At 41.8% G+C, this 24,962-nt stretch overlaps 1 protein-coding gene across 1 annotated transcript in view; it reads left to right on the forward strand.

Moving 5' to 3' along the window:
• Nucleotides 1–24,962, forward strand: part of SVEP1 (sushi, von Willebrand factor type A, EGF and pentraxin domain containing 1) — a 505,032-nt gene that overhangs the window by 167,528 nt on the left and 312,542 nt on the right. Inside the window, exons 4-10 of the mRNA XM_069766556.1 lie at nucleotides 4,707–4,865; nucleotides 7,245–7,424; nucleotides 13,597–13,776; nucleotides 14,030–14,227; nucleotides 14,522–14,640; nucleotides 15,395–15,524; nucleotides 20,340–20,447. Of these exons, the coding sequence (XP_069622657.1) occupies nucleotides 4,707–4,865; nucleotides 7,245–7,424; nucleotides 13,597–13,776; nucleotides 14,030–14,227; nucleotides 14,522–14,640; nucleotides 15,395–15,524; nucleotides 20,340–20,447 (1,074 nt within the window). The remainder of the gene's footprint in view (nucleotides 1–4,706; nucleotides 4,866–7,244; nucleotides 7,425–13,596; nucleotides 13,777–14,029; nucleotides 14,228–14,521; nucleotides 14,641–15,394; nucleotides 15,525–20,339; nucleotides 20,448–24,962) is intronic.

A 24,962-nucleotide genomic window follows, 5' to 3' on the forward strand; every position in this document is an offset into this window, starting at 1 on the left:
ACAGCTTGTGTGCCACAGAAAAAGAAACAGACACTTATCTTTGCTGAATTGGCAGCTAAGCAGGAGAAGCCAGACAAAGATCCAACACTTCCCAAGAAACATTGACAACTGGAAAGGACTAATGAGTCCTGCAAACCTAAATACCCCAGTCAGAATTGCAATCAGCAGATACACCTGTCCAAGACCGCAGCCCAGGGACAACTGCATTACCACCTACAACAACCGGAGGGAGCCCAAAAGCAGAATTCACAACAGAAGGGGCCATTATATACAGCTTGGGTGCAAATATGGGATCCATTATACAGCATGAGTGCAGAAGTTGAGGCCATTATACAGCCTGACTGCAAATGTGGGGGCCATTATATAGCATGGGTTCAAATGTGGGAGCTATTATCTAGTGTGGGAGCTAATGTGAGGGCCATTATCCAGTGTGGGAGCTAGTGTGGGTACAATCATACAGTGTTTCCATTAGAAACAGCGTCAGCTTTAAGTTACTCTCTGTAACTGTAGTGTAATCTCTTAAATGTTCTGTTGGACTGATATCTACCATAATATGGTCACCATTTAGCAGTATTATCATAGTTGGTCTTTGCACTGAGATTTATTTTCAGTAATACCATGGTCATTGGCTGAGGTTTCCGTGAAGCCACAATTAGTGTGCACCACTGTAGTTGTAATCACAGTTAACTGTTTAGGGGCCAATTCCAGTGTTTCAACCCCCCTGAGCTGAACCCCTAGCTACCTCTCTGCCTGTGTCAGAAAGCTATTGTCTCTAACAAATCTGTGATTTCCACCTAATACTTTCATTCTAGCATTTTCTAGATCTACACTGTATGCACAGAGAACGTCAAAATATGGTTATGGTCTTACCACTTAACAGCTAGACTTTATCAATAGGTCAAAAGCAATAATATGCCAGGATACAGTTGCAAACAGTCCTAGTCCTCAAAGCCATGATCAAAAGCAGAAAAACTGGAAGAAGTTCTCCACCATCCATGGGAAATTAGAAAACTTGCTTATTTGGGCTCCATGATAGAATATACACCACGTACCGGCCGGCAGAGAGGTTTTTCTCATGTCATGAACCCATATTCCTATTTCAATCTCATCCTTATGGAGCGCCCACCAGGGCCTTGGGGTACTCGGGCCGGGTCCGACGGTTCTTCGTGGGGGTGTCATGGCAGCAGTGACCCGGTCTGTGACCCTTGACGTCCAATAAAATTAAAATTGAAAGGGGAATAAAGTTTAGAGGGGATTAGTTTGTGACACCACTCGTGGAGTTCGGCAATAAGGAAATGGCCGACGCTGCGGTTCAGGTCCACTCGGCAGTTGGTGACACTGCAAAGATGTTACAGCTCTTCACGGGTAGAGCGAGGCCCCAGGGCAGTTAAAGGGAACCTGTCACCCCCGTTTTTTAAAGATTAGATAAAAATAGTGTGAAATAGGGGCAGAGCTGGGCTTTACATTAGTGCCTTTTTGGTGCCTTTATTCCCCCGTTAGGCTGCCGAAATACCTTTGTGAAGTGGCCGTTTTGTCCTGTCACTCAAGTTGGTCAGGTCGGATGGGCGTGGTCAAATAGCGGTTCCTCCCCCACCTCTTGCGTTTCCCTGCGCAATTTATTCCCGCCGTTGGTGTTGTGTTTAGCGCCTGCGCAGTAACGTCTAATTTGGCGCCTGCGCATTATGCTTTGTCCAACTGTGGGCATAGCATAATTTACATCACTGCGCATGCGCGGGTCGTAACTTTAGCCTGGGTGCCCCGGAAGTGATCATATGGGCATAGTGTTTATCTGGATGCCGGTAAAATTTTTTCAGCCCGAACTGCGAGCGATTTTGGCACCAAACTTACGCTCGCAGTTCGGGCTGAGAAAGTTTTACCGGCAGCCAGATAAACACTATGCCCATGTGATCACTTCCGGGGCACCCAGACTAAAGTTACGAGCCGCGCATGTGCAGTGATGTAAATTATGCTATGCCCACAGTTGGGCAAAGCATAATGCGCAGGCGCCAAATTAGACGTTACTTCGCAGGCGCTAAACACAACGCCAACGGCGGGACTAAATTGCGCAGGGAAACGCAAGAGGTGGGGGAGGAACCGCTATTTGACCACGCCCATCCGACCTGACCAACTTGAGTGACAGGACAAAACGGCCACTTCACAAAGGTATTTCGGCAGCCTAACAGGGGAATAAAGGCACCAAAAAGGCACTAATGTAAAGCTCAGCTCTGCCCCTATTTCACACTATTTTTATCTAATCTTTAAAAAACGGGGTGACAGGTTCCCTTTAAGTTGTTAAAGTCAATGATGGACTGTTGTAGTGCAAGGCAGGTGACACAGTAATAATTCTGAGGACACAGCAGGGTGCACTTTCCCCACTTTACTCACAGTCAGATGGTTACAGTCTCCAGAAAGGTGCTGTGTACTCCGAGTCATTTGTCCAGCCAGCTGTCAGGTAATTTGGGTGCACTTTTACGAAGCTCCCTTTTCTGGTGTAGCTTCCCAGGCCGTCTCTCTGCACTGGTTTCGCCCTCCTGCCCTGCGCCTCACACACAGTGTCCCAAGCCAGCAACCTTGGGTCCCATTGGGCGACACTCTTCCGGTCCCCTTGACCCTATGTGGCTGACTTTTCAGCAAATGTTTGTGGATTTGGCTATGGCACATACAGACACCACAGCCTCCGTTTGCTAGCTGAGACTTGCAGTTCCTCCACTAGTCTGGGACCAGTCCTCCACTGCGACCTGGTCCTTCCACCCAACTACGGCCAGCATGGATTCGGGCGCCACGGATGGATTCCTCACTTCCCTGGTCCCTAGGACCCCTTCTCTCTCTTTAAGGAGCTCCTCTCTTCGTGTCTGTTCTGATCAACTCCTCCCCACTCATTGACTGCCTAACTCCTCCCTCTTGTTATCATGACAGCTCCTCACAACTGACACTCTCTCCACCCACACCCTCTACCTAGTTCACCCTTCAACCTGTGATGGGGCCCTCCCTCAATAAGGTCCGCCCAGATCCCCTGACCTGGAGTGGTGTGGTGTTGGATGCAAAAGTGTGGGTCTCGGGTAGTGCCCCTTCCTTATCCGAGAGCAGAGTGCCACACCTCTTGCTGAGGTGCAGTACCTCTGTGGCGACTGGACCCTCAGGGGCGCCTCTCTTATTCTCAGGTTGTAACACATGATGCCACTTGTTCTGACTCATGACTCTTCACTTCTAGTCCTATGTTCAACATAGGGATCTGTTTCCAATGTTGGCGCGTGACTAGAGCAACGAGTAAAGATGGCTGGCTAAGTCTTTACCTCAGAGAAGGGGCTGGCTTCTCGATTGCAATTTTTAACTTTTTATTGGTCAGAAAAACCTTTTAATACTTGTACTTAGAAGTGTTAATCAGTTCCTCTTCTTATCAGTTTGATTACACAGGAGCTTAATAAGGGAACACTGTCGTTTTTACTTGTTTCACTTGGAATGCAAAAATCAATTCTTAATTGTCCTGGAAACACATCTTTGCCTCATTTGTGGTTCTGTGAAATAGGAAAGAAAATTATGGATTACTGGCATTTCTAGAAAAGTGATTAATTTGTTATTTTTATAGTCCCAGCAGCATGTTGTGCAGCTGAGCCTGCCAGGCTAATGGCTCCTGGCTTCCGAAAGATTTCACTCTGAAATGGCATTTCAGGAATCATTATCCCTGCATGTATTATTATTTGTAGGAGGAAGCCCTGAGCGGGTGCTGTGTTATAAGGCCAAAGCCGTAATGCCAGGTGATACTACAGCTTAATTAGTAAATGGGAAAGACAAGCATAAGAGACACATGCTCTAAAAATAATAACAATTTACATGAAACCATGAAACATACTCTGAATCCATGTAGTAGAACACAACGGAGGTCAACAAAAGCTCTAAGTAGCTGATAAATAAGCACAGAAACACTGTAGGGTGCATTTATCAATGTAATATGTGTTCTCTAATATAAATGCATCGAGAAAAATGGTGCTTAGATATTAATTGATGCTTAAATATGTGGTGCCTGAAAGTTAAAGGGTTATTCTCACCCATTATAGATGGAAATATCACTAGGATATGGTGTAACTATCTAAGATGTAGCGGTCTGACTAGTACTAGCCGCCAATCCTGAATATGAATGGAGTACAGCTCATCCAATTTAACATGACTATATGAAGTTCCTCACCCTTCTCATGGTCAGGAGCATCACTTTGCTGGGAGCCACTTTAAAATCATTCTTTTTTTGTGTTGGTTAAAACCAGTGGTTGATGTTATTTGATGAGAAATGCACAAGTAAAAATGGGTAGTAAGTTAAAGTCTGCTGTGCAACTACTGATTTGTTCCCGGAACCCAACTTTCACTAACAGTTTTTCAGATTTCACAATACAAACTGTATATGTTGTTAAAAAAATGTCTTTGTTTCCCGATGTTGCTGGTTTACTTGCTTACAAAATCTGCGTTAAAATGCAAATATTAAAGAAGCAGATTTGGAATAACAGAGATCATAAATCCAAGTGAAGTCAATCCTCACCTACACAACATGGTCGACAGCCGCAGCTTGTACTGAGCATTGTGAGGTTTCAGTAGCAGCAGGGGAGGAGGGACACTGAAGTGTTTAATGAGGCATATGGACATTGATTAAGTGAAAACTTTTTAAAACGTTTACAGTTTTGAGAATTGCATTATATGTTTTCATTATTTTTTAACAGCCTGTCCATCTGGCACATACAAAACGGAGGGTAAACCAGGAGGCGTCAGCACTTGTATCTCCTGTCCTGATCCAAATCACACATCACCTCCAGGCAGCACGTCAGTGGAAGACTGTGCATGTAAAGAGGGATATGAAGTTGATGGTAAAATCTGCAAAGGTGAGGTAACCATTTTATTTTTTATGGTCTTCGTAGCCTGAACATACAGATCAAGCAATGGTTGCCTTGACCGTCACCCAGCACTGTGATATTACAGCACAAAAACGTGTAACACTTAAATTGACAATGGGCACTGGCTTGTAACCATGTTAAGTTATCCTCTTAATCTAAGGTGACTAATTATCAAGATGATGTGAATCATGATAACATTTTCGACAACATAATAATAGCTGCAAAGAGGAAAAGCAGTAGTTCTATATCATTTCAAGTCTGGTTAAAGCATAAAAGCATAAAGATTGCATCGGCTATAGGGTGAGTTTACTTGGCAATTTTAGAGAAAACTCAGCAATACAGCAATCAGCCGATAATGAAATATTGAATGCAATATGTTTATGTCTGTGTCATTCTACTTCACTCCGATCATAGCATTATTCTGTATCTGTAAGGAACTCCAAAGATCTAGGCTGTGTGGATAGTTTTTTTTACGTCATTTGTTAACATGCAGATGTCCCCATTCATCACAACTAGCATTTTGTACTCCAGTCTAGATAAAGAACGTGCTAGCTTTGGATCTGAAAAATCAGGAGGAAGTGCACCTTTTAATGAATTTGGTGCAACATGGCAAAAAAATATAGGCCAGTCTAAAGGTTTGTCCAATTTTCTCAAAAACGTGGTGGAGCTGGCCGAGGCTGCCTTACAAAATGGCAAAAAGTTTCAATATTTCTTGAGAAAAACGCACTCAAACAGTCTGATGAATCTGCCCCGTAGAAAATAAAGAATGGAGGAAATTTTTTCAAATTTGAATTGATAAGAAGAAAACTCTGAAGACTTATGGACGGCATCATACATGCCATGCCCTGGCTTGCATAGGGAATGACACAAACCTCAATCTCTGTTCGTTCAGCTGCACAATCCCATTACGTAAAAGAAAGCTATTATTTATTTTACTCACTTATATAACTCCATTATTTCCACAGCGCTTTACAGACATTATCATTCACTGTCCCCATTGGGGCACACAATCTAGATTCCCAATTTGTAAGTCTTTGGAATGTGGGAGGAAAGCGGAAGAATCCCACACAAACAAGGGGAGAACATACAAACTCCTTGCAGATGTTGTCCTACGTGGGATTTGTACCCAGGACTCCAGCACTGCAATGCTATCCACTGAGCCACTATTATGATGATCTCAAGAGAGTTGCATCAATGAGATCTATCAGAGCTTCCTTCAGGCTTTTCAGTATTCTGACAGCAAGAATACAAGAGTCTGCAGAACTGTTCTTGTAGTGAAAAATATCAGAACAGATAGAATTTGATTAAAGTTAATAGAGCTGTCCAGATTGGCTATTATCCAGTTAAAAATGATCTATTATAACTTCCATATTTCCTTTATAAATAGAATCAATGATACCAGTAATCAGTCGATCATCATTTTCATTGTTCTGCTCCGATACTATCAATCTGTTCAGATGAAGTTTTTTCACAGGAAAAAAATCTCAGCATGCACCTATTCAAGTCTATGGGTGTGCCGAAAAATGAGATTCCATACAGATCATCTGCATTATATCCGATTTTAATGAATGCACTATTATTATTATTATTTTGCTTTGCTGATATAGCACGATCATATTCTGTAGCAGTTTACAGGCATTATCATCGCTGTCCACATAGGAGCTCACAACCTGCATCCCCTATCGGTATGTCTTTAGAGTGTGGGGGAAACCAACACAAACACGGGGAGAACATACAGACTCCTTGCAGATGTTGTCCTTGGTGGGATTTGAACCCAGGACTCCAGTGCTGCAAAACAACAATGCTAACTGAGCCACCGTGCTGTGAATACACTGCAATTGTCAATGTGGGAAATTGTTTTTGATCTATTTAATTTTATTCCCTGCTGATGAATAAAAATAAAGGTGTAACAAATGAAAATATAGATGAAAAATTAATACATTCTTTTTCCTTGATGAAAATCATATGATTTTTCATATGCTCATGTAAACTTAGCCATAATGTGACAAGCTTTGCAGTATGTCGGCATGGAATAAACTTCAATGTATTACTCTGTAAACGAGGATTTGTGTCTGTGTAATCCACGCGCTACATTATACATCTATGCCGTGGGCGCAGAACTTCCCTAGGGAGGCCCAACATTTGCCTACATTAATTTATCACTGTATTGTCTGGTTTCCTTACCGCCTTATGTTAATCTCTCCAGATGACAACATTAATTACATAAACACATAGAAACGACACAAAGCTATAAACTGAAAGCATTTTTCCTCCCGTATGTAAGGCTTGTGGTAGATTTCATCTGAGTTAATGGGAATGCAAATCCTTCTCCCATAACAGTTGTTTTTGTATTCTAAACCTCATTAGTTGTGCGCTGCCCCGAGTTGCTGCCCCCAGAGAATGGCTATTTCATCCAGAACATCTGCAACAATCACTTTGATGCCGCCTGTGGAATCCGATGCAAGGCAGGCTATGAATTAGTTGGAAGCAACATTCGCCTCTGTCAACCAAATGGACTGTGGTCTGGCTCTGAAGCCACCTGCAGAGGTAAGATAGCATTGAAAAAAACTTTCATATTTTCCTAAGAAGACACGGCAGCCACAAAAACTCATTGTCAGACATTCAGTCATTACAAAATCAGCTTAAAGCACCAAAACTTGATTCTAATTATCTTGCTGACTTAGAATCGGAGGGATCCTTAACATTAAATGTGCCTACAGTGTCAGACTGAAGAACATTGGGCCCACCGGAGGATTTGATTCTGAGGGCCCACCTTTCTCCCCCACTGAAGAGCCCCATAGCAAATGCAAGGTTTGCACTATGAACTCTCCTGAACGAGAAACCAGGGCCCACCGGAGGATTCTCCGGTTCTCTGGTAGGCCAGTCTAACCCTGTGCCTACACTATCTTTGGGAAGGAGTCTGGCAAATCTTGTAGACTAAAACAAAAAGCACGTGGATATAGTCATTAGTGATGAGCTAGTGCACTCATTGCTCGGGTTTTCCCAAGCACAATCAGGTGACCTCCGAGCATTTATGACTGCTCAGAGATTTAGATTTCATCACCTCAGCTGAATGATTTACAGCTACTATCCAGGCTGAGTACAATCTTCAAACACTAACAAATACCCGGAGGTCACCCGAGCATGCTCGGGAAAACCCGAACAACGAGTATACTCGCTCATCACTAATAGTCATTTATCATTTTTTCGCATAAATAAAAATGTAATGACCAAGAGGAGTGGTTCTAAATACAATTTTCATCCTAAATCCCTATCTATTTAATGCTATAATCTAAACTTTTCTAGTATACTTGAATTAAAAATTCCCTCTCCTTCCCTAACTATACTTTCTAACTGCATTTCATTTTTTTTATAACTTCTTTTTTTATGACACTTCATTTAAAAAGCCCAGTTCATGCAGCAACCCCTGTTTCCTTCCTGAAACAAAATGTCATCAGAGACGCTTGTTTCAAGGGCTGGGCTAGTCCCTGAGTGATGTGCACTCTCGCCGGCTCAGATCAATAGTAACAAACCGGCACCAGAGCTCACTGTTAGCATGTGTTGTAAGATGTATACCCATCTTGCAGAGACTAGCTTGTGGGGACGTCACTGTCTACTGCATGCCGTGGTAGTCTTACAACACACACTACCAATGTTCTCTGGTGCAGGCCTGTTACTATTGATATGAGCCATGAAGATAGCGCTCTGTTACTGTGCAGATTGCACAGTGACAGAGCAGGGACTAGCCCAGCCCCTGAAACGAGCGTCACTAATGATGTTTCGTTTCAGGGAGGAGGTAGAAGCTGCAGCAGTGTCTCTGCCCCCCGAGAATGCATTGTTTGAGTATCCCATCATGCACTGAAATTCTCAAACAAGGCATCATCAAAAAGAAAGTTGTAAAAAAAAGGAAAGCAGTTAGACAGTGTAGTTATGAGAGTTTAGGGAATTATTCAAGTACATTAAAAATTATTATTATTATTTATTGTTATAGCGCCATTTGTTCCATGGCGCTTTACATGTGAGGAGGGGTATAGATAATAAAAACAAGTACAATAATCTTAAACGATACAAGTCATAACTGGTACAGGAGGAGAGAGGACCCCTCACAATCTACAAGGGATGGGTGAGGATACAGTAGGCGAGGGTAGAACTGGTCATGCAGCGGTTTGGTCGATCAGTGGTTACTGTAGGTTATAGGCTTGTCGGAAGAGGTAGGTCTTCAGGTTCTTTTTGAAGGTTTCGATGGTAGGCGTGAGTCTGATATGTTGTGGTAGAGGGTTCCAGAGTAAGGGTGATACGCGAGAGAAATCTTGTATACGATTGTGGGAAGAGGAGATAAGAGGGGAGTAGGGAAAGAGATCTTGTGAGGATTGGAGGTTGCGTGTAGGTAAGTACCGGGAGACGAGAGCACAGATGTATGGAGGAGACAGGTTGTGGATGGCTTTGTATGTGATGGTTAGGGTTTTGTACTGGAGTCTCTGGGCAATCGGGAGCCAGTGAAGGGATTAGCAGAGGGGAGAAGCTGGGGAATAGGGGGGGGATAGGTGGATTAGTCAGGCAGCAGAGTTTAGAATAGATTGGAGGGGTGCGAGAGTGTTCGAGGGAGGCCACAGAGCAGGAGGTTGCAGTAGTCAATTCGAGAGATGATGAGGGCATGGACTAAGGTTTTTGCAGATTCTTGGTTGAGGAATGAACAAATTCATGAAATATTTTTGAGTTGAAGTCGGCAGGAAGTGGAAAGGGCTTGGATATGTGGTTTGAAGGATAGATCAGCATCAAGGATTACCCTGAGGCAGCGAGCTTGTGTGACTGGGGAGAGTGGGCAGCTATTTACTGTAATGGATAGATTCGTTGGGGGGGGTCACGTGAGATGAGGGAAAGATGATAAATTCTGTTTTGTCTATGTTAAGTTTCAGAATTCTAGTGGAGAAGAAGGATGAAATAGTGGACAGACATTGAGGGATTCTGGTTAGTAGGGAGGTGATATCTGGTCCAGAGATGTAGATCTGTGTGTCATCAGCATAGAGATGATACTAAAAGTCATGAGATTCTATGAGCTGTCCCAGGCCAAAGGTGTAAATGGAGAAGAGCAGGGGCCCTAGGACTGAACCTTGTGGGACTCCGACAGATAGGGGGCGAGGTGAGGAGGTGGTGTGTGAGTGGGAGACGCTGAATGTCCGGTCTGTTAGGTATGATGAGATCCAGGATAGGGCCAAGTCTGTGATGCCAAGGGATGAGAGGGTCTGTAATAATAGGGAATGGTCCACTGTGCCAAAGGCAGCCGACAGGTCCAGGAGGAGGAGGACAGAGTAGTGTCGCTTGCTCTTGGCGGTAAAGAGGTCATTGGTGACCTTTGTTAGGGCAGTTTCCGTGGAGTGGTGTGACCGGAAGCCAGATTGTAAGCGGTCGAAGAGGGAGCAAGAAGAGAGATGGGAGGACAGTTCAACGTAGACGTGTTGTTCCAGTAGCTTGGAGGCATAGGGGAGAAGTGATATGGGGCGATAGCTAGATACAGAGGATGGGTCAAGAGAAGGCTTTTTGAGGATAGGTGTGATGGAGGCATGTTTAAAGCTTGAGGAGAAAATACCCTATCTAAATAGTTTATATTATGGTGTTAAATGATAGGGATTTAGGATGAAAATTAAGTTGTACTTCAGACCACCCTTTTGAATGTTTAGAATTTCCTTAAAAACATCTAAAAGATCTATGTCCTTAAGAACATAATTTTAAATGTCAATTTTTTATCAAAATTTCCATAAAAAGTATTTACCGAAAGCCAATTAGCTGTAATTAATGCCTACCGATTGTAAATGGCAGTCAGATTTGACTTCACTCCAAGCACTGTTACGAGTTGTCATAATTTTATGCAAATGTGTGGATTGGCACTAAAAATGTTTCTTTTACAATTGATTTATGATAATAATAATAATTTTTATTTATATAGCACCAACATATTCCGCAGCACTTTACAGATGATGATGCATCTATAAAGTTCTACAGTTGAAATAGTAACATAGTAACATTGTATTTAAGGTTGAAGGAAGACTTTAAGTCTAACATGCCCTAATATGTTGAGGAAGGCAAAAAAAAACATGAGGCAAAGACTAAGCTCCACATTGGGGAAAAAAAATTCCATCCCGACTTCACATACATCAGTCAGATTAGTTCCCTGGATCAACGCCCTATCAAGGAATCTAGTGTATATACCCTGTAACATTATACTTTTCAAGAAAGGCATCCAGTCCCCTCTTAAATTTTAGTAATGAATTACTCATTACATAACACGACAGAAAGTTCCATAGTCTCACTGCTCTTACAGTAAAGAATCTGCGTCTGTTATTATGCTTAAACCTTCTTTCCTCCAGACGTAGAGGATGCCGCCTTGTCCCTGTCTCAGGTCTATGATTAAAAAGATCATCAGAAAGGTCTTTGTACTGTCCCCTCATATATTTATACATTAAAATAAGTCAGTGATGATGAAATATTTGTTGATAGCAAATACTAGCACACAGAGGCACATTCAATATTCTTTTTAACAATTCTTTCCGGACTAAAGTTGAAACAATATGCCCTCCTTAGTTATATTGCATATGTTGTTATCTTGAAACACATGGCTGTACTCTGTATATTAGCAACATGCCATAAAATAAAATTCATTATAAACAAGTTTGCTGCTCATACGATCATAAATTACTATCATTTATTTTGAAAGCATCATTAATACCATGGTGCTGTACATGTGAAAAGGGTTACATATATACAACATAGATATAAATAATTTATAAAATATAGGTCGGGGGATTGGAAAAGTTTGGTGGTAATGAGGTAATAGCAGGGTCATTGCAAGTTGTAAGCTTTTCTGAAGAGATGAGTTTTCAGGTTGCATCCGAATGTCCCTAATATTTTGAGGCAATTGGGTCCAGAGGATGGGGAGGATGCTCGAAAAAAGTCTTGGAGATGGTGGAATGAGGAACGTCCAAGACTGGAGGAGATAATGTGATATTGTGATGAACGGAGATTATGTGTAAATATCTAATTATGTATATTTGTGATTGATGGGGTTGTCCACTCCTTAGGATATCATATCAATATGAGACAGAAACCTGGTACCCTCACCAATCAGTTGTCATCAGCTCTGGTATAGGCTGTATATAAACTGTACACAGCTCCTTACACTGTTTAGTGGCCATTGTGGAGAACTGCAGCTCCACTTAATGAACTGAAGTCTGGACATTTTATGATAATATTATTTATTTATATAGCACCTTTGATTCCATGGTGCTGCACATGAGTAAGGGTTACATCAAAATAGAAATATCACTTACAGCAAATATAGACTAACAAAGGTACACTGGTACAGAGGGAAGAGGACCCTGCTCTTGTGGGCTTACATCCTGCAGGATTATGGTGAAGGAGACAGTAGGTCGGGGGTTGCAGTAGCTCTGATGGTGTTGACGTGGTAGCGTGATCATTGCAGGTTGTAAGCTTTCTTGAAGAGATGGGTTTTCATGTTCTGTCTGAATGATCGAAATGGGGTGAATAATCGGAAGAGCAAATGAGTGTGGAGGATAGAAGGAGGTCTTGGGAGGACCGGAAGTTACATGAGGGAATATATTAAGAGATTAGTTCAGAGATGTACAGACGGGAAAGGTTATGGATGGCTTTGTAGGTCAGTGTTAGAAGTTTGAACTGGATACGCTGGGAAATTGGGAGCCAGTGAAGGGATTTGCAAAGGGCGGAAGCAGGGGTGTAATAAGGAGGGAGATTAATTAGTTGAGCAGCAGAGTTAAGGACGGAGTGGAGAGTTGCCAGAGTGTTAGAAGGTAGGCCACAGAGGAGGATGTTGCAGTAGTGGAGGCGGGAGATGATTAGGGCATGCACAAGCATTTTGATAGAGTGAGAGTTGAGGAAAGGATGGATTCTGAAATAGTTTTAGGCTGGAGGCGACAGGAAGTGGTGAGAGCTTGGATGTGTGGTTTGAAGGACAGGGCAGAGTCAAGGGTTATTCCCAGGCAGCAGATTTCTGGGACAGGGGAAAGTGTGCTGCCATTTATTGTGATAGATAGATAAGGTATTGAATATATGTGAGATGGAGGAAAGATAATTAGTTCAGATTTGTCCACATTGAGCTTGAGGAATCAAGGGGAGAAGGAGGATGTGGCTGATAGACACTTTGGGATTCTGGACAGCAGAGAGGCGACATGTGGGCCATATTTGTAGATCTGAGTGTCCTCAGCATATACATGGTACTGGAAGCCATAGGAATTTTTGAATTGCACCAGGGCAAAGGTTTAGATGGAGAAGAGTAGTGGTCCTAGGGCAGAGCCTTGAGAGACAACAACAGAGAGAGTGTGAGATGAGGAGGTAGTGTGGGAGACGGAAATGCTAAATGTGAGATTGGTAAGGAATGAGGAGATCCAGGATAGGGCAAGGTCTTTGATGCCAAAGAAAGAGAGGATCTGTAGTAGGAGGCAGTGGGCTGCTGTGTAGAAGGCAGAGGACAGGTCTAGAAGTAGGAGTATAGTCTGTTTGATTTGGCTGTAAGTAAGTCGCTGGTAAGTTTGGACAAGGCAGTTTCAGTGGAATGGTGGGGATGGAAGCCAGATTGTAGGTTGTTGAAGATATTATGCATGCTGTAATCTCATTGGTAATAAAAAAGAAATTAATATTTTGTAAAACTTCATTATAAAGATAATTATTTTTTCATTCTTTTCTTAAGTTCGAACTTGTCCAAAACTTCATCCGGTTGAAAATGGCAAGATAAGCTGTTCATCCAGTGATACCTCTTATGGAACTGTGTGTTCTGTGACATGTAATGATGGATACAGATTGCAGGGACATTCTAAACTTGCTTGCCAAGAAAATTCATACTGGGATGCAAAGGAACCAATCTGTACAGGTATAGTTTATCTTACCATCAGCGCTGAAAGTGGCAAACATATATCGCACATTACTATAAATCTGTTTTACAACTAATCTCACTTTATAATTCATATGACTATTTTGGGTGAAAACTTAGAGGCATCCTGTAGGCAATGTGAATGGCTTTATGAGTGAGCTACCTGAAAGGAGTAAAAACTGTGGGAAGTGTCTCTATAATTGTCCTGATATATTAAATATTATTTAATCAATTATTGACTTGTGTTTTACAGAAATGTACTGTCCTACTTTTTCCAAACCTGATAACGTCCTAATATTTCCATTGACTTGTGGGCAAGAAGCAGCTGTATATGGATCTGTGTGCTATTTGGGATGTCATAAAGGATTTATTTTGTCTGGAGTCAGGGATGAAATAAAATGCATGTCCAATGGAAAATGGAGTGAAGATGTCCAAAAGACAGCATGCAAAGGTAACAAGGCATCGAGAGTACACATACATAAAAAATTTGTCTGTCAGGTAAGACCTCCACTCAGGAACTAGTTGGTGACTTTTGCTAAAAGAGAGTGGTGGACAATGTCAATATTAGGCCTCAATCATTGCCATCATCCATCCATACGTATCGAGGTTTTCAAAAGCATTACTTACAAAAAGCAATATGTGCTCTTTGCACTGCCATGCAAGCTCTGTGATCATTGTCATTGTTATACCATGGGCCTGGCCATCCTTCAGTCTTTCACTCATTCTGTCTTTCTATATGTTTCAGACATTGAACCTCCAGTAATAAAATGCCCAGATGATATAACTGCAGAAAATATTCAGCACCAAAATACAGCTCAAATTAATTGGGAAATTCCAGAAGCAAAAGATAATACTGAAGAAGAGGTGACAATATCTAATCTATTACTATAGGAAGTAATGTTGAGGAGTATTTGTATAATATTATTAGAAATGGTGGAATTGCACTCAGAAACCAGTTGCCATGTCTCTTTGTAAGCTAGCTATTATAACTGCTATTATTCTTGATTTCATATTTACTGGTCATTAGATGATTATCCATATCAGCCAAAATCTGCAGGTTTGAATTACATTCACCCAATGTGTTTGGTTATTTGAAAAAGGGTAGTCCAAGAATGTAATAAAATGTCCCAACATTTAATTCCATGGTATCATCCTCTCCTAGTCAGTGTCAGGATGTGCTATAGTCTGAAGAAACAGAGATCCCAAGACCTGTGTCTCAACTGACAGAGGAGCTGTATTGTCAGCACACATACTAGAGCTGATGGAAAAGCACTGTGACATGAGAAGAAATTCATCGTCACCTTGTCTGATTGAGCACAAATTATTTTTTCTCCAGCCTCAGTCTTCTAGTCTGAGTTCTAAGTCAGCCGATGAGACGAATATGTTCTTCTGATGTCACAGCCTTTTACTACAGCTGCCAGGAGTATGTGTGCCTAGCAAACTGCTCTTCTGTCAGTTGAGACACAAGTCTCAGGAGCTGTGTTTCTTCAGACTGAAGCCCATCCTGACACTTGGGTGGGTGATATGCTATTGTGTCAGCTAATGGGACACAATTAAATAGTGAAATTCTCAGAAAGCAATTCTTAACATATATCCTTTATTTCTTACCTTTTTCTAGGTTTTGATTGAGGTTAGTCCAGCTTTTTTACCCCCTCATATGTTTCCTATTGGGGAGGTAACTGTAAGATACACTGCCACAGACAGTTCTGGTAATGAAGCAAGTTGTACCTTCAACATCAAGGTTATTGGTAAGTTTTGATCATGTCACTTGATACTACTAACACATAATATTTGCCTAATAACTGCTGTTATGCAACAGTATCTGCTAGATTAGAGCAACATTGAATCATGGCATTGTATAGCGGAAAAAAGGAGTGGCCTAATGTACTACACCGTGGACCAAAAATTGCCAGAATTGTACTCCAAAATTTTGGTTCATTTTTGGTTCACAATGTTGCATGCTAAATTACTTTCTACTAGAATTGTACGCCAAAATGTTAATGCATTTCTGACACACATTACTGAACTTTAGGCCTATTCCATTTTCTGGAATACAATGCCCATTTTCAGTGAGGTCACTTTGTCAGACAATAAAATGTGTCTAAAACACATAATAAATATGGTGCAAGTCATAAAAGACAGTTTTTTTTACACAAATTGCACCAAAATTCTGGCACATTTAGCTTGATAAACATGCCTCATTGCGTTTGTTCTTTTCTACATAACTTACTGATGAGGGGCTTTCAGAGTCATTATTTAGTCATTACTCAGGAACGATTATTTCATGCTGTGAGCTATTCACACAAAGATTGCTGTAGTTTAAAAGTGCAGTTAAAATTACAATAAATGAACAAAGTCAATTTAGCACATACTATGTATGCAGTATACATAGTTGCAGTCAAAAGTTTTCAACACCCATTTGCAAATTACGGTAAATTTATTATTAAAATGTGCAAATTCAATACAAAATGTCACCTTTTGTGATTATTGCACTCTTCACAATTATTTAACCCCATCATGATGAGCAACTTTAATACTTGATGCAGCCTTTAGCAATTATGTTCTGCTACAAACATGATGTAATAACAGCTGAAAGCTGCTCTACTAAGTACTAAAGATGCTTGTCATGAAGGGGCTAAATAATGCCGAGACTGCAGTAGTCATTAAGTGATGAGCAAATCACCCAAATTTTCAAATTCAGCAGCTCACTTGAAGCTTGAATTTGCTTAGGAAATGTGATTCTCATTGAATTTATTAGATGCAAATTGAACGTGTCTTATAACATTCTGAAGTCTTTCCAGACCCCAGAGCATAATAAACATAGGGTGAAAAAAAGAAAAAAACTCTCCCAGGCAGTCACTTTACACAGTGCCTTACTTGGTCATTCCAATCTAGTCTTCATTCCCAATCCAGCCTGTTTTCTTAAAGGGGTTGTCCACTACTAAGACAATCCCTTTTCAATCTAAATGTTTGCCCATGTTAAAATGAGAGCATTTATACTCACTCGGTGCAGATGCTGTTCCAGTGGTGTCAGCACTCGTGTTCCCTTGGGCTCAGGTGAGGTTCTTACGTCACGTGAGCCTTGCACCCCTTCAACACTGGCTCCACTGTCCCTGCCTTCGGAGCTACAGTGGGGAAAATAAGCATTTAATACATTGCCGATTTTGCAAGTTTTCCCACTTACAAAGAATGGAGAAGTCTGTAATTTTTATTAGAGGTACTCGTTTGATTTTTACAGAATTAATTTGCATTTATTGCATGAAATAAGTATTTGATACAATAGAAAAACTATACTTAATATTTGGTATAGAAACCATTGTTTGCAATTACAGATGTCAGACGTTTCCTGTAGTTCTTGACCAAGTTTGCACACACAGCAGGAATTTTGGCCCACTCGTCCATACAGATATTCTCCAGATCTTTCAGGTTTCAGGGATGTTGCTGAGCAACATTGAATTTCAGCTCCCTGCAAAGATTTTCTATTGGGTTCAGGTCTGGAGAGTGGCTAGGTCACTCCAAGACCTTGAAATGCTTCTTACGGAGCCACTCCTTAGTTGCCCTGGTTGTGTATTTCGGATCATTGTCATGGTGGTAGACTCAGCCATGAGCTATCTTCAATGCTCTTAATGAGGTAAGGAAGTTGTTGGCCAAGATCTCACGATTCATGACCCTATATATCCTCCCTCCAATATTCTGTCCAGTTTGTAGAAAAGCGCCCCCAAAGTATGATGTTTCCTCCACCATTATTAATGGTTGGGATGGTGTTCTTGGGGTTGTACTCATCCTTTTTCTTCTTCCAAACACAGCAAGTGCAGTTGATACCAAAAAGTTTTATTTTAGTCTTTTTTGACCACATGACCTTCTCCCATACCTCCTCTGGATCATCCAGATGGTCATTGGTGAACTTGAAACAGGCATGGACATGTGCTAGTGTGAGCAGTGGAACAGTACATGCCCTGCAAGATTTTAATCCATGAAAGCGTAGTTTGTTACTAATGGTAATGTTTGAGACTGTGGTCTCAGCTCTCTTCAGGCCAATTACCTGGGCCTCCCATGTAGTTCTGGGATGATTCCTGATCTTTCTCAGAATCATCCTTACCTCTCGAGGTGAGATCTTGCATAGTGCCCCAGACCTAAGGATGATGATTGACATACATATTCTAATAATTGTGAAAGCAGTCGTTGCCTTCTCATCAAGCTGCTTGCCTATTGTCCTGTAGCACATCCCACCCTTGTTCAGGGCTACAATTGTGTCCCTGGTCTCCTTAGACAGCACTTTGGTCATGACCATGGTGAAGACTTTGGAGTTTGATTGCATGTGTGAACAGGTGTCTTTTATACAGGTAACGAGTTCAAACAGGTGCAAGTAGTACAGGTAATGAGTGCAGAGTAGGAGGGCTTCTTAAATAAATCTAACAGTTCTGTGAGAGAAATAAAGTTCTTGCTGTTTGGTGGGTGATCATATACTTATTTCATCCAATAAAATGCAATTTAATTATTTAAAAACATTACAATGTGATTTTCTCATTTTTATTTTTAGATTCTGTCTCTCACAGTTGAAGTGTACCTACGACAAAAAATTACAGACCTCTGCATTTTTTGTCCATTAATCACCTTATGCAAGTAGAGGCCTATCAGGCATAAACTCGACATTACCAGTGACTTTTGAAAGTAGACCGACCTAGATGACTAAGCAGGGAGCTTTGGATTAGTCCTTTTGACGTAGTCGAGTCCAATTTTTTTTGTAAAATTCTAGGCAAATTTAATTCGCTTCACAGCAATTCATTTACCTCTAACATTTACCTTTACTGTACAGAGTACATGCGCAGAAAAAGGACAAAGCGTAGAAATATAAAGTGTAGTATACTTAGCTTTTGTAACATTTGCTTTGTCCTTTTCTTCGATACTCGATGTGGAGCTTTAGGAGTCATTATTTAGTCATTATACATGGACGATTATTTCATACTGTTACTGTGAGCTATTCACACAAAGGTTGTTGTAGTTTAAAACGAAAAGTGACATTAATTTAACTAAGTAAATGATGTAATTTGGCAATTTAAGTGGATTAGTTAAGAAACATTAAATAGTAAATGCTTATAATAAATGCAAAGTGGCTTAAAAAATCAGCGATAATAGAACACCTACAGCTTACTTAATAGAATAATGCAGCCATTTCGGATTTTCTCTAATAAAACCTTATTAAGGTCTCCATTAAAAAACAACTGAGACGTATATCCTGGGGTGCTAAACTGGGAAGATTAACATGGATTAAATAGATTTAGAATAGATACAATTTACATATAAATATAGTTACAGATAATAATGATACTGTGTACCTGTAAGGTAGAGAAAAGTTTGATACATGCTTGGGTTATTGAATGAAAAATTCTTTGATGAAGATTTGAAAGACACAATTATTTTTTTTTTTTCTAAACACAATGTAAAATCTGTCTTGAATTGCAGCTGAGTCCCATTCATTCAGTGGAGTTGGGATGTAATACCAGACACAACCATGTGTGGCGCTGTTTGTAGAAGAAGGCTGCCATGTTTTTTTTATCCCATGCAACAACTTTTATGTTAGGACTGGCGGAACGCACCAAGACAGATGGTATAGATGCGTTCGCAGTCCGGGGTCCACAGTGCAGGTGAAAACCTGCTGCTAGCAATTAGCAGACTATATGGCGGTACACTAGAGTATACACGCGTGGGTTAACCTCACCCAGCGTGAAAGAAGCAATCCTGTTAAGGCACAGGACCGCGGTACCGCACCTAAAGCGCGAGCAAGTAGTCAGCAAAATCAACCCCAACTGGGAAGTCCGATTAGACCCTTGCTGGCGCAACACCGCAACTGGGTGTGAAATGAAACAGAAGAGCATGCAGTGCCGCACTAACGAATGCCACTAACCACCCAGGCTTGGGTAAGGAAAGCACAGAGGAAGTGCACTGCGCCGTACTGGCGGTCACAGCAACTGGACGCTATAATGTGTGACTAGTGCTGTAGGATAAGTCGGGCGCTAGGTAGCAGCCATACACCTTCCGCGAACAGTCATACTATAGGGTAGGAGTATCCAAGGACGACTTGCACTCACAACATACACACATTAGCAATTGTTAGACAATACTAGCGCATGGCCGTGCGGTCATGCGCAGTTTATGTAGCAGCAGCACAGGAAGTGGCCACAGCACTTTTGCCCTTCTAGGACCTGCCAAGAGGACCAATGGAATGTGCTGCAGAGCCTGAGCACATGACCCTCGATCTCCAACGGGAGACCTTACGCTGGGCATGCTCAGTACGTGCAGACAAGGACTTAGTCCCAGAGAAGTCCGCTCGCTGCTGACCAGCACAGACTTTAATAGCAGAGACTGGAGAAGCAGCAGTAACTCTCAGAACAGAGTGAGAATGAGCAAGACGCTGGGACCGACGTCCTTGCTGAGCAGACTCCACTGCGGCTGGACAAGAATGGGAGACCGCAGCGGAGGTGGCTCGAGATTTCCCCTGTGCAGAAGCGGGAACTCGACCCCTAACATTTTATATCATGTTTTCATGTTTTTCATATTTTCAGATGTAGATCCACCAGTCATAGACAGATGCAGATCACCTCCATCCATACAAGCAAGTGAAGGCAAGCAGAGTGTTACCTGGGAAGAGCCCCAATTCTCTGACAACTCAGGTGAGATCCAATAGGACTTATAATGCATCCTAGTTTTGCCCCAGGCAGCAATATTTGTTATGTATTTCCAAAGCAACAGAGCAGTGCCAGAGATTCATGTTTCAAAGGTATAAAATGTGCTAAATGGATTTAAGCACTAACTGTGTGAAATGTGAAGCTAAAAATGTCTATGTAGTAATGATAGATCAGTAGAGGAAAATTATGGCATGAAAATCGTTTTAGTAGTGTAGGCTTTGAGTCTGCAACTTTGAGATCAAATCTCAGATATGGAAAATATTTTCACATTATAATTAGTGTTGAGCGATACCGTCCGATACTTGAAAGTATCGGTATCGGATAGTATCGGCCGATACCCGAAAAATATCGGATATCGCCGATACCGATATCCGATACCAATACAAGTCAATGGGACATCAAGTATCGGAAGGTATTCTCATGGTTCCCAGGGTCTGAAGGAGAGGAAACTCTCCTTCAGGCCCTGGGATCCATAGGGATGTGTAAAATAAAGAATTAAAATAAAAAATATTGATATATTTACCTCTCCGGCGGCCCCTGAACTCAGCGCGGGTAACCGGCAGGCTTCGTTGTTCAAAATCAGCGCTTTTAGGACCTGAGAATCACGTCCCGGCTTCTGATTGGTCGCGGGCCGCCCATGTGACCGCCACGCGACCAATCACAAGCCGTGACATCACCGCAAGCTATTAACGCGCTCATTTTTAAAAATGAGCGCGGTAATGACTTTCAAAGACGTAGCGGCTTGTGATTGGTCACGGCCACGCGACCAATCACAAGCCGCGACGTCACCGCAAGCTATTAACGCGCTCATTTTTAAAAATGAGCGCGTTAATGGCTTTCAAAGACGTAGCGGCTTGTGATTGGTCGCGGCCACGCGACCAATCACAAGCCGCGACGTCAACGCAAGCTATTAACGCGCTCATTTTTAAAAATGAGCGCGGTAATGACTTTCAAAGACGTAGCGGCTTGTGATTGGTCGCGGCCACGCGACCAATCACAAGCCGCGACGTCACCGCAAGCTTTTAACGCGCTCATTTTTAAAAATGAGCGCGGTAATGGCTTTCAAAGACGTAGCGGCTTGTGATTGGTCGCGGCCACGCGACCAATCACAAGCCGCGACGTCACCGCAAGCTATTAACGCGCTCATTTTTAAAAATGAGCGCGTTAATGGCTTTCAAAGACGTTGCGGCTTGTGATTGGTCGCGGCCACGCGACCAATCACAAGCCGCTACGTCTTTGAAAGCCATTAACGCGCTCATTTTTAAAAATGAGCGCGTTAATAGCTTGCGGTGACGTCGCGGCTTGTGATTGGTCGCGTGGCCGCGACCAATCACAAGCCGCTACGTCTTTGAAAGCCATTAACGCGCTCATTTTTAAAAATGAGCGCGTTAATAGCTTGCGGTGACGTCGCGGCTTGTGATTGGTCGCGTGGCCGCGACCAATCACAAGCCGCTACGTCTTTGAAAGCCATTAACGCGCTCATTTTTAAAAATGAGCTCGTTAATAGCTTGCGGTGACGTCGCGGCTTGTGATTGGTCGCGTGGCGGTCACATGGGCGGCCCGCGATCAATCAGAAGCCGGGACGTGATTCTCAGGTCCTAAAAGCGCTGATTTTGAACAACGAAGCCTGCCGGTTACCCGCGCTGAGTCCAGGGGCCGCCGGAGAGGTAAATATATCAATATTTTTTATTTTAATTCTTTATTTTACACATCTCTATGTATCCGATACCGATACCCGATACCACAAAAGTATCGGATCTCGGTATCGGAATTCCGATACCGCAAGTATCGGCCGATACCCGATACTTGCGGTATCGGAATGCTCAACACTAATTATAATGTATATTTAAATATATTCTTATCCAACATGTCAGCTAAATCCTACACTATTCTAAATAAAGTGGTATTTATGGGAATCTAAAAGCATTATTTCACATCCCATTCAATTTATATGCACATACACAGTTGCTTTCAAAAGTATTCACCCGCTTGGCTTTTTACCCATTTTGTTACATTACAACCTGTGTTGAAATATTTTTGTAATTTGATTTGTTGGTTGGTGAAGTGAGGAAAATGTAGGCATAAATTAAATTTATAAGCTCAAATAAGTAAAAATTGTCATGTGCATATGTATTCATCCATTTTGCTATGAAGCCCGTAAAAATTTCTGGTGCTCGCAATTACCTTCATATGTCACATGCTTAGTAAAGGAAGTCCACCTGTTTCACATGGTAAGTCAGTATATGCACACCTTTTCTGAAAGGCCACAGAGGCTGTACCACCATTAAGCAAGACGCGCCACTAACCAAACAACACCATGAAGACCAAGGAGATCTCCAAAAAATCAGGGACAAAGTTGTTGAGAAGTACAAGTCAGGGTTTAGTTATAAAAAAAATATTCCAATCTCGGATGATCCCCCTGGAGCACCGTCAAATACTTTATCATGAAATGGAAAGAAATGGCACCATATCAAACCCGCCAAGAGAGGGCCACCAACCAAAACTCTCAGCTCGGGCAAGGAGGGTATTAATTAAAGAGTCAGCACAGAGACCAAAGGTAAGTCTGAAGGAGCTGTAGAATTCTAAAGCAGAGACTGGAGTATCTGTCCATACGACCACAATAATTAGTACAATCCTTAGAGGTGGACTTTATGGAAGAGTGGGCAGAAAATATCCTTTACTTACACACAAAACTTGAAAGACTCATTTTGAGTTTGCTGTGGTAAGATAAGACAAAAATTGAACTATGTCTGGTGCCCAATCAACACAATCTATTTTCCAAGAACACCATCCCCACAGTGAAACATGGTGGTGGCAGCATTATGCTGTGGGGATTTTTTCAGCAACAGTGACAGGAAAAATTGTCCTAATTGAAGGGAAGGTGGATGGTGCAAAATATAGGTATAGTCTCAAGCAAAACCTTTTTCAATCTGTCAGTGATTTCAGACTGGGACAGTGGTTTGCCTTACACCAAAAGGCAATGACCCAAAGCATACCGCTAAAGCAACTCTCGAGAGGTGTAACCCCTTCACGACCTTAGAAGTATCCATTTGTCCCAATTAGGAAGGACTTCCTGACCTTCAACGTATTTATACGCCCTGGCAATTTTGCGCACACAGGCTCTGTGAGCGCATGAGAGCTGCAGGGTGTTCAGACTATCTGACAGCTGACAAACGGCTTACATTAGAAAGATCCCCCACCGCTCCTGGCAGATTAACCTCCTAAATTTTGTGATCAATATCGATCGCAGCATTTAGAAGGCAGGGAGAGGGTAGGGGCTCCCCTCCGATTGGCACCCCCACGACATCATCATGAAGGGCCGATCATTACCATGTTGACCCCACGCTGTCATGGCAATATCCATGTAACCAAGGCAAGAAAGCTAGTTAGATCATGCGGGGTCCCCATTTAAATCTCTGAAATAAGTGATTCAGGTGGAATCCCCTGTCTAAGAATCCCTATAATGAAACAGATGGAGGTTCTGAGGACTACGTCTGGCCTATTATCTGTATGGGGTATCGATGTACTCAGGAGAACTTGCACAACAAATTTTATGGTTTCTTTTGCTCCAGTTACCCTTGTGAAAATGAAAAATTTGGGGCAAAAACAATATTTTTTCAGGAAAAATTTATTTTTTCATTTTCACAGTTCTATGTTATAAACTTTTCTGAAGCACCTTGTTGTTCAAAGTACCACATGTGTAGATAAATTCCTTGAGGAATCTAATTTTCAAAATGGCATCAATTATTGGGGTGTATCCACTGTTTTGGCAAATCAGGACTTGACATACTCCGTAGAAAATGCACAACAAATTGTATGGTGGTTTTTACCCGTTACCCTTGTGAAAATGCAAAATTTGGGCTAAAAAACATTTTTGCAGGAAAAATTTTACTTTTAATTTTTCTGACTCTACGTTATAAACTTCTATGAAGCAAGTGATGGTTCAAGGTGTTCTCCAAACCTCTAGATAAATTCCTTGACGAGTCTAGTTTACAAAATGTGCTCACTTGGAGGTTTCCATTGTTTAAGCACTTCAGGGGCTCTCCAAATGCAGCATGGCATCCGATAATGATTCCAGACCATTTTGCATTCAAAAAGTAAAATGGTGCATTTTCTCTTTCAAGCCCTGCCGTGCGTCCAAACAGTAGTTTTGCCCAACATGTGCCTCAAAAGTGGTTTTTGACCACATATGGGGTATTGGCGCACTCATAAGAAATTGCTCAACAAATTCTACAGTCCATTTTCTCCTGTTACCCTTATAAAAATGCAAAATTTGGGGTAAAAGTACATCTTTGTGGGAATTTTTTAATTTTTTTTAATTTTTATGGCTTTACATTACAAACTTTTGTAATGTCCCTGAGGATTCAAGGTGCTCACCACACATCTAGATACATTCCTTAAGGGGACTGGTTTCCAAAATCAAGTCAATTGTAGGGGGTTTCCAATGTTTAGGCACATCAGGGGCTCTCCAAATGCAACATGGTGCTCGCTAATGATTGT

Source organism: Ranitomeya imitator, chromosome 1 (genome assembly GCF_032444005.1).
Source record: "Ranitomeya imitator isolate aRanImi1 chromosome 1, aRanImi1.pri, whole genome shotgun sequence".
Lineage (NCBI taxonomy): Eukaryota > Metazoa > Chordata > Amphibia > Anura > Dendrobatidae > Ranitomeya > Ranitomeya imitator.